The sequence below is a fragment of the Saccostrea echinata genome, unplaced genomic scaffold (genome assembly GCF_033153115.1).
Source record: "Saccostrea echinata isolate AGI-Se365-2 ecotype Australia unplaced genomic scaffold, CSIRO_AGI_Sech_v1 ptg000033l, whole genome shotgun sequence".
Classification (NCBI taxonomy): Eukaryota; Metazoa; Mollusca; class Bivalvia; order Ostreida; family Ostreidae; genus Saccostrea; species Saccostrea echinata.
The window spans coordinates 14,082,501-14,093,485 of NW_026889782.1; the positions used below are offsets into that span (position 1 = coordinate 14,082,501).

Consider the following 10,985-nt stretch of genomic DNA (forward strand, 5'->3'; position numbering starts at 1 on the left):
GACTTGATAGAAGTTTAAATGGGGAAAATTTTTACTGTGTAATGATTGACGCCCAAAGCGGGAATGTTTTTCATTTGATAAAATAAAATGTGGATTTCATGCATTATTATCAATATTGTATAGGGTTCAAACACAAACGTTAAAAATATTTATTGATAGGAAAAGTCGAAATCGAATTAAACCTAATAAAGGAGAAACAAGGCACTAATATTTAAATATATCTTTGTTACCTTAATTTTCAATTTACTGTTAATTCTTCACTTCTTTTGCTGGAAAAAATAAAAGCGAAATAATTTTCCAAGACTGCACATCTGTGTTTAAGAGTATATGTTTATATAAGGTTAAACACTTTTTACTCCAACTCTCATATTTTTCTAATATTTGCGCCACTCCACCTTGAGCAGATGGTTTCTATAGAAACAAAAAGAATATCTTTAAAAAAAATCTGTTGACGAAATAATATTATTTTAATCTTGTATGTGGATAAGAGGGGTTAAGTTGGAGTATTTTGTGTTTCATTTTTCAAAACCGGGAAGGACTTGTGCTTATATAGGTTTCGCTAGCTATCGGATGTATCTCTCTGGGGACACTTGTGCCTTGCATGATAATTGTAAGGACTTCACGTGTTCTAAATATTAAAATTGCAATTTTACACCATATATTTCATTGAAACTCCAATTTTAAAAAAAACTTTCTGTGATGTCAGTTTTAGCCTAATACCAATTATTATATTCACTGAATTATGCAGAATTATTCAGGTCTAAAAATATTAAACAGAATGATACATTAATCAATAAACATAATTTATGAAATCATCAAGACAACATTTCTAGCTTGAAATTACTATGACTTCTTAACATTCTTAACACATTAGAGTTGTAAAATTTTGATTTCGCGTTTGACGTCCGATATCACTGAAACACCTGCAGATAAAATGATATTGAAATTATGTGAAGAAACTGCAAAGCCAGGGCTCTCACTGCCCTTTTTTGGTACAGGGTCCAGGTCCCACCAGATTGGGAAAATTATCAATGTTTTGGGAAAACTTACTTTTATACAATGATTAAAAAACTATTAAAACATGAATTGATTGTTTGTATGTCTGTTTATTGGACCCAAATCAGAGAGATTTACGGCCCTGAAAGCAATATACATTTCATGGTGTTTTAGTCATAAAATAACGTTAGCCTTTAGGAAAATGCTAATTTAAATAAAAAATATAGTAGAAAAAATTAAAAAAGGACTCACCTATGACCAAGTACAGTACATGTATCTTAAAATTTGAATAAATAAAAAAAGGATCGTCAAGTATCAGACTATATACATGTAAATTAAATGCAAACAAACACTAATACACTATATATGTTATTGCCATTGCCGCATGTAAGGGACCTATCTATATACTGGTGTCTGACACACTTTCCCTCTTCCACAGAATCCTCTTTTATTTTAATCAGTTACCAGTTACTTTTGGAGAATGATTGGTGGTGTCCCTTAGATATGCAATAAGGTTTCGGAATTTTCATTTTCACCCTGAATGACATTTTCCTTCAGTAGCTCTTACATTTAACGTAGAAGCAAAATCCTTTTGGGGGAGATTATATGTGGTTTCCTGTAGATGTGCATTAAGGATTTGCAATTTTAATTTTCACCTGGGGCCAAATGCCCTCCCCTCCCCCCCCCCCCCCCCGAAAAAAATTCCTGGTTCCAAGAATTCCTCCTGCAATTTACACAGTAGCCAAATCATCCCGGTGTTATGTTAATGAGCAATAGGGTATCAGCATTTTCATTTTCACTCTTGCGGTCCAATGAGGGTCGATAAATACTATTTTTCTACAAAAAAAATCCCTGGTTCCGAGAACTCCACTAACATTTTACACAGTAGTCATATCATTTTTGAACGCTAGGTGATTGATGGTGTCTATGTAGATGTGCAATAAGGTGTGGCCTCACCCTACTCCTGGGGGTCATGATTTGAAAAAAAAATTAATCTATACTACCTGAGGATGCCCGCGTGGCGCAGTAATTAGAGTGTTTGCTCTAGAGTCACGGTTTAAGGCATTAATCCATACGCTGCGGGTTCGAATCCAACTGCGGGAGGTTGAGACCGGTACTTTGGATGAGACTGTATAAATCGAGGTCCCGTGTGAAAGTAGATGCTGGCACAAAAAATCCTTCACTGCTCAATGGCACTGAAAGCCGAGTATGAGTCTAAATTTGCAGCTCTCCACCGGCAAGTGGTGGCGTCTCAATATGAGTGAAAAATTCGAGAGAGGGACGTTAAACAACAAAAAATAAACTAACCCTGAGGATGCCTCTATATAATTATGACTAGTCTCTTGGCTTTGTTATTCTTAAGAAGAAGAAATTTGTCAATATATTCGTAAGTACAACTTTGAATGCCAATTTTGGCCCAAGTCCATTTCACAAGGTCATGATTTAAAAAATTGAATCTATCAGAGAGCTTCTTTTTGAATATGAGTAATCATGATTTTTCCTATAAAGTCCTTTGTAAAATTTTGCAGGATGTCGGTAAATTATTTTAATATGTTTATTTTCCTACATCGTGTGGATTCAGTTTGTTTCAATTTAAGACAATTTTAGGCACCGTGATAATTAAAATTTCTATGAGATTGGATGCATATTTGGTTACGTCACACGCTTAAAGCTTGGTACTAGAATACAATGTTTTTATTTTGTTTTATTTATTACTGTGGATCCTTAATGTGCTGTATTATACTAAAATGACTTTTAAGGACCCTTGACGTCTTGTTTCAGTCTAAAAATCTGTTTCTTTTTTTTTTTTAGATGGACCTTAATAAATACTCAGTGTTAAAATTTCTGCTACTGTGTCTGGCAATCGAATCAGAGCAGCTTAGCCAAATCACGTCTTGTCAAATTGAAGAAGGTTATATCGAAACCCACAAACGTATGATCCAACAGCTTATATCAAACGAGCAGGCAAGACTCGTTTATGTGAACGTAACATCAGAATCGTACAAAAGTATTTCTATGGAACAAACTGAATGGAATAGAGTGTATGATTGGATCTGGATAACTGAGAATTATAGACACTATTTAAGCTATCCAGATGATATTGATGTTTATACCTTTGGAGTTATGAGAGTTGGCATTCATAAATTAAGCCTTAATATCTCAATGAACAACATACTGACTTGTAAGAAAAAAAACCTTTGGAAACGAGTTTACAACTATCTTCAACGTCTGCAAAATGGAACTGGAGGGGGTTATTTCTGTCACAGAAATTTTGAAAATCAAGACTGGAAAAGTTTTTTGTATACAATGTCAAGTGCATCAATTGGGTATGATTTTGAGTGTTACAACAGAGACATTACAGATGAGACTCTACTGATTAGAACGTCCATAATCACGTATATAACCGTCGTCATTATTTTTTTTCTCTTTGCATATTATCCTTTGATAATATCTCTTTCCTTTCATGGACGAAAAATAAGTGAGCAACTGAAATTTTTCACGATGGCCGATTATCCTTATACACCTCGAAGATGTTTACTGCATATAATTTTCAAATCCAGTAAACTGAAGCGAAAAGGAAACAACTTAGATCAAAGTCTTTCTAGCGGAACTCGTCTGTCATTCCTTTTGGCTTTGGTCACCGGATTGTCATTCGCTATGAAAATGATATTTGTCAAGAATTATTCTTTGTTACCACCTAATGCATATGTTTTTCCCTATCTTTTTAACTGTGTTGGGTTGCAGTATAATATGAATATAGTTGCTTTTATGATTTCTACTTGCTTTAGTTTACTTGTGGTTGTTACGATAAATAGTTACTTAATTCATTTCGTTGAATCAATGACTGATCGTTTTATATTTATTAGACTTTCATCTCTTAACTGCACAGTAATTCCAGTTTCTGATTTTCTTAAAATGAAAAGGAAAGAGAGGACAATGGCTGCAGTAGTTGTAGATAGGTTTCGGCTGATTTTTTCTGTAAAGTTCTGGAGCAAAGTATACCTCTTACCATTCGTTGGCCAAAACAATTCAATATCTAATTTTTCATTTTACGTAAGATTATTTTTATCTGTAATTGATTTTCTCATAAATGTACCGCTCATATTGTTGTTTAGTATTTTCCCATTCGTTAATCAAATATATCATTTTATAATCTATATGTTAAAGGCATTTAAATTCTGTACAAGTGGACGATGTTCCAACCTCTCTGCAATATTATCCCTTATTTTCACTCCATTATTAATAATCGCCTTGTCATTTGATATAGTTTACATAGGAGTGAGCTGTATTGTTCAATTTTTAATTTATTTCTTCTTAGTAGCAATTCCTCATTTGTATTCAACTCAAATTCACATTTTTTTATTTGTCATGGCAATTCTATCTTACATGAGCAAATATTTTGTAGAATTTTTTAAGCTCTATCGAACACTGTTACAAAAAATAATTCAGCTTAAAAAATCTCACGAGATTTTGATAAAAGATTTTGATTACGTTATTGCCCAGTGTTGCCCAGTACAGATTGAAGTATTTTTCCTTTTGATGAAGGTGATTCTAACGACATGCTTACTCCTGATTATATATAAAACTCTATCTGAAGTAAATTTCTTAGATAACCAATCATCCATTAATTTAAACACGATAATGATGTACGGATTTATTTTTCTTACCCCTGGAATTCTTGAAATTTTATTTTTTGAGAGTAATACCGACAAAGTTGAAAGAATACACTTCGAGCTAGATAACCTAATAAGGATATTATTAAATGTAGACGAATCTGAAAGCGAAGATGATCCTGAAGTAGAAAATAATGTTGACAAAGAGATGGGGCTGTGCATGTTCTGCATTAAAAACGTATGTCTTTGTTGCTGCGGATGTATAGAAAATCCTGTAACTGATGAAGGCAATTGTAGGTGCTGCTATAGTCTTGACGAAAGAGACTCGGGTTCAAATGAAGGGTCGATGTTCTCCGAAACTCACGTGTCCTTTTGCACGTGCGAATATCGCAGAAATGAGTACATGCACATCAGAGATGGCAGTGTTACTACTTAATATTTACTCAGCAAAAAAGGCCGAGATTCCTAAATATCATACTTTGCATAAAACATAATAGTATCAATATATGAAACTTAAAATACGAAAGTAATTTTTTCCGCGTTCGTTGAATCACCCGCTAGCATTTTTGCGTCCAGGCTTAACTGACAAGTACAGTTAGAATTGAAAAATTCATATACATCTAGTGAAACAGTAGGGTTAAGGACCCTGTCTACACTGCACCCTATTTTCAGGGTACTTTTGTTTGACATATAGGTAAAATAAATTGTAATCTGAATTGTATCAATAATTTTAAATAAATCCAAGTATTCTAAACATTATATTAGACCAAGATGAGTATTTGAAAACTTTATTTGCTTGTATTTTATCCATTTGAGTAAGCGAAGGCAATTTTTCTTTTCTATTACTTCAATGTCTTTGAAGATATTTCCTGAATAAAAAAAGCACCTCCCTATATTAAAAATGAGTTAATTTCAAAATATCCTCCTTTATGTTATATAATTTTCTCAAAGTCCAAAAAACATTTTTCATCAGTATATAGAGGGTTCTTAAATATATACTTATTTGGTATAAATGTACAAACTGTATCAAAAGGCGCAAATGTGTCCTATAATTCAGGAATCCGATAATATTGATTGAGTTTTGAAATGTTTTTTAACTTATCAATATTTGTTCTGTGCAATAAACTTATTGCCCATTCATCGGGTTGCACTTAAGCTCTTTTGGATAGATAGGTATACCAGGCGCCTGGGCCATAAAACGTAGACGAGCTCACTTTTGATCTCAGTCTCACTTTTACCAAATGAAATAATAGTGGAAAAGTGAGACTGAGATCAAAAGTGAGATCATCTAAGTTTTATGGCCCCGAGGCCAGGAGTCTAAAATCAAGTGGTCAATATGGAAAACAAAGAAGGAAGAGCATCAAGTATAAAGATAAAAAAAATACTTCAATGCTCCAGAAAGCGTCCATGAAAGAAATGAAATATATGGAGATAACGAAGAGTATTCAAGCTCAAAAGTCCATTAATCAATACAAAATAGGAGCAGAGCAAACACGGACCTCCAAACATCAGAGGTGGTATCAGGTGCCATGGAGGAGTGAGCATCCCCTGCCGACCGGTCACACCCGTGTGCTCCTTGTCATGATCGGGAAATAACGGAAAAATACGTCGACAATTCAGTGTGTAAATAATGGCCTAACAATTAGTATGAAAAACGTCAGTTAGCATTTGACTCAATGATAAATTGTATTTGCTGACAAGGTCATTGTATCGACCATAGAACTTACGAAATGATGACTTTAAACGAGACAGCTGATATTCTTGTTTCATCAACTTATTTGTCAATAATTTACCTCGTTTTAGAAATTGTACATACGTAGAGCATGCTCTTGCGTATCGAATCAACTGAGAGATATATACCCCGTATGCAGGTGATGAAGGTATATTGCTGCATAAGTAAGGGAAGTTGACGATTGAAAAGTTAAAGTCATCGCGTTTATCATAAAGCTTGGTTGTTAGATTACCATTAACGTCTTTTTCAAGTAAAATATCCAAATATGAAACAGATGTGTCAGACATGAAATGTTTTCCACCTGTTCAAAGTATAAATACAAATGAAATGGAGATATAAAAATTGTGACAGTATTCTATATATGTATAATGATTACTCCCTATCATTATTATGCATGATACAATGACTGCTCCCTTGTCACGTGTTCAATAAAAGTGGAAGCCATGCCAAAGCCATGCTTGTTGTTCCTTATGAATTCAAGAGTTGATTTATGATCGTGAAACATGGTGTCAGAAGTGTTTACTGAATCCTTATGGTGAGTCAAACGTCTTGATCGCCTGTCATTTGTTTAAATTGCTCCAAATATTGAAGAATCTACCCGATTTTCCTTTGGACCGAATTTCCTCTGTTCGTAACAAACAATACCTGAAGAGAATGAGCAAGTTGAAGCAGCTCCTGCTGCAGTACAAAATTTACATGTTTTTCCTATGAATATACCATTTCCTAAGCCCTTAGATTTGAAAGGTGACCTCGCTACCAACTGGAAACATTTCAAAAGAGTGTGGGAAAACTATGAGATCGCTACGGGGTTAAGGGAGAGAGATACCCAACTCAGATGTGCAACATTTTTCACTTGTCTAGGGTCTGATGGTTTACACGTTGTAGATGGACTAAAATTTGATACAGATGACGATAAGAAAGATATTGATAAGGTTATTACAGCACTTGACACTTACTGCGTAGGTCAAACAAACGTCATATATGAGCGTTACACATTTAACTGTAGAAATCAGGAACAGTCTGAACATATAGATGCTTATGTTGCAGAATTGCGTACACTAGCGAAAACATGCAAATTCGGAGACATAGAGGATGAGATGATAAGGGATTGTATCGTTATCGGAGTTCGAGATAACCATACCCGTAAAAAGTTGTTACAGGAGAAGAAACTGGACCTTCAGCGTTGCATAGATATATGCCGGTCGAATGAGAAATCTGAATCTCAACTCAAATCTATTGCAGATGTTCACCATGTCAAGGTCAAACAGAAAGTGAAACAAGAAAATCATGGTAAAAATGAGAAACGTAGAGGCAACCGCACACAAACCATACCAACTGTTCAGTCTTGTCGTTACTGTGGGAGAACACATCCGCGCAGTCGGCCGGAAAAGTGCCCAGCATTTGGACAGACTTGCAACTTATGTGGCGAGCAGAACCATTTTGAGAGGAAATGTCCTAATTAAGAGCCTCCCAGAGCAAAACATCATGAAAAACGTCATGGTACATGGAACCACAGAAAGTCCCAAGTTCATGAGATTGAGACTCGTGAAAGTTACTCATCAGATGAACTCGTTCTTAGTATTGAACAAGTGAACTCGCTATCATCAAAACGTCATACGGCTGTTATGAATATCCATGATAAATATGTGGAGTTTCAGTTGGACAATGGGTCTACAGCTAATATCTTATCAGCTCATGTGTATGTGCGTCTCACAGGTGACAAAGAATTCCAGAATCTTAAGAAAACTGATGTTACCCTACAGATGTACAACAAATCAGAAACCAAGGCTTTGGGCACCATTAGAATGTCTGTTCGAAATCCGTGTAATGGAAAGAAGTATAATCTAGAATTCGTTATTGTGCCAGGCAAACAGCTACATTGTATTTTGGGTAAGCGAGCTATTGAAGGAATGGAACTTATTACTGTGCATACTGACAAATTCCTCACAAAGACACAAGTTCAGAATGACGTCATTTCACAGATTGACATTAAAGAAGAAATAAATGAGAAGTATGCAAATGTGTTCAAGGATCTAGGTAAACTGGATGGCAAGCTTCATTTGGAGGTCAAGGACAGTGTGCGACCTGTACAGTTACCGCCTAGGAAAATACCGTTAGCCTTGAAGCCAAAAGTGAAAGAAGAGCTAAACCGAGTGGAGAAGTTAGGTGTCATTAAACCAGTTAACACACCAACCGACTGGGTATCTGCCTTAGTGGTGGCTCCTAAACGCAACGGTGACATTTGCCTATGTATTGACCCGAAACCACTCAATGAGGCATTAATGCGGAACCATTACCCAACACCTGCTATAGAGGATATTCTACCAGAATTGCATCAAGCTCGTATATTCTCCATTGTTGATGCAAAGGATGGTTTTTGGCACGTTGAGCTTGACAGTGATAGCAGCTACCTAACTACATTTGCTACGCCATGGGGCAAATATCGCTGGTTGAGGATGCCATTTGGTATCTCTGTCGCACCTGAGGAGTTCCAAAGGAGAATGGACGACGCCTTAAGTGGCATTCCAGGTATAAGACCTATACACGATGATGTGTTAATTTACGGATGTGGTGAGACAGATGAAGAAGCTGAAAGGGATCATGATGTGAAATTTCGAGCCCTAATGCAGAGATGTATGGAGAGAAGCATAAAGCTTAACCAGAGTAAGATGAAACTTAAGCTTACATCTGTTACTTATCTTGGATATGTGATCAGCAAGGATGGGTTGAGTGTTGACCCACAAAAACTCAAGGCGATACATGAAATGCCTACCCCAGAAGACAAGGCAGGAGTTCAGAGATTATTGGGAATGACAAATTTTGTGCAACGTTTTGCACCGCAGTTGTCTGAGATCACCAGTCCACTTCGAGATCTTCTGAGAGAAGAGACTCATTTTGCATGGGATCCGGATATCCACGGACAAGCATTTGACAAGGTCAAGGACACATTGTCTCGTGCACCTGTTCTTAAATTCTTTGATGCAAAGAAGAAACTGACTTTGCAATGTGATGCTTCTTCTACTGGACTAGGCGCATGCCTCATGCAAGATAATCATCCGATCGCATATGCTTCACGTTCTCTAACAGCCACAGAACAGAACTATGCACAGATAGAGAAGGAGACTTTAGCCGCAGTGTTTGGCATGGAACATTTTGAAAATTATACATATGGACGACATATTATGATACAGTCGGATCATAAACCCCTAGAAATCATTGTACGTAAAAACCTGCATAATGCTCCCAAGCGTCTACAGAGAATGCTATTCAGATTGCAGAAATTTGACTACAGCATTGAGTACAAAAAGGGCACAGAGATGTATTTTGCTGACACTTTAAGTAGAGCCTATCTTATCACTGACTCTGATTCAGTTGAAGAGAACATGCATGACATACACAGCATCAACCACCGCACCTACTTAGCAACATCTGATGAACGATATTCACAGATAAAGGAAGCTACAGAAAAAGATGAAGCTGTACAGTTGCTGAAGAAGATTATACTTGATGGATGGCCTGACTCTTCGAAAGAAGTCCACCCTGATATACAAGTGTATTTTCCGTTTAGAGAGGAGTTAGTCGTTCAAAACGGTGTCATCTACAAGGCCGAGTTGTCTTTCCTAGGTCTATCACACATAGTATAATACAGCGTATACATAACTCTCATATTGGTATCCAAGGATGTATCCGTCGTGCCCAGGACTATGTCTACTGGCCAAATATGTCGAAGGACATTGAATCGTACATTGGTCAATGTGCTGCATGTAATACTTACCAGGATGATCAACAGAAGGAGCCTATGATCAGCCATGAGATTCCTATTCGTCCTTGGCAAACAATAGGATGTAATCTGTTTGAATGTGAAAGCAAAGATTACCTCATACTCGCAGATTACTATTCAGATTACTTTGAGGTGGAGAGACTTCATAGTAAAACAGGAAGTTCAATCATTCGCATGATGAAATCACAGTTCGCACGTCATGGAATCCCAGATAGGGTAATATCTGACAATGGACCGCCATTTGGAAGTCGAGAGTTTGCAGAATTCAGTAAAAGTTATGAATTCGAGCATGTTACATCGTCCCCTAGATATGCACAATCTAATGGCAAGGCCGAGAACTCTGTAAAGATTGCCAAACGGCTTATTCATAAGTATGCAATGGACGGTAAAGATCCAATTTTGGCGCTTCTGGATCTACGCAATACGCCTACTCAAGGAATAGGCTACTCACATGCACAACGGATTTTTGATAGACGCACCAAAACGCTATTACCAGTAGCTGAACATCTACTCAGACCACGTTATGCTGACCGCACCAGGGAAATGCTCTATGAACGCAAGGAACGTCAGACATACTATTATAATCGAGGAGCTAAGGAGCTGAAACCATTATCAGAAGGAGATACCGTTAGTATTAGACCTACAGGAAATGAAAAGTGATGGAGAAAAGCATTTGTTCAGGAACAGAGTGATATACGTTCATACAAAGTGAGAACCGAGGATGGTCGTGTATAACGACGCAATCGACGTCATCTCCGATTTAGTCGAAAACCATTCCGCCCTGATCATGAAAATTCAGAGCCTGAAATGTTGACTGAACAATCACAATGCAATGATGACCCAGTTCCTATAATAGTCAGTA

At 36.5% G+C, this 10,985-nt stretch overlaps 2 protein-coding genes across 2 annotated transcripts in view; both read left to right on the forward strand.

Annotated features, from left to right (window-relative positions):
* The window catches only part of LOC133198160 (uncharacterized), an 11,140-nt gene extending 3,335 nt beyond the window's left edge, over positions 1–7,805 (forward strand). Inside the window, exons 2-3 of the mRNA XM_061334298.1 lie at positions 2,809–3,795; positions 7,071–7,805. Of these exons, the coding sequence (XP_061190282.1) occupies positions 2,809–3,795; positions 7,071–7,805 (1,722 nt within the window). The remainder of the gene's footprint in view (positions 1–2,808; positions 3,796–7,070) is intronic.
* Positions 7,806–10,063: 2,258 nt separating this feature from the next.
* On the forward strand, positions 10,064–10,783 carry LOC133198162 (uncharacterized protein K02A2.6-like). The gene has a single exon (XM_061334299.1). The coding sequence runs from the start codon at positions 10,064–10,066 to the stop codon at positions 10,781–10,783; it is 720 nt and encodes a 239-aa protein (XP_061190283.1).
* Positions 10,784–10,985: the final 202 nt, after the last annotated feature.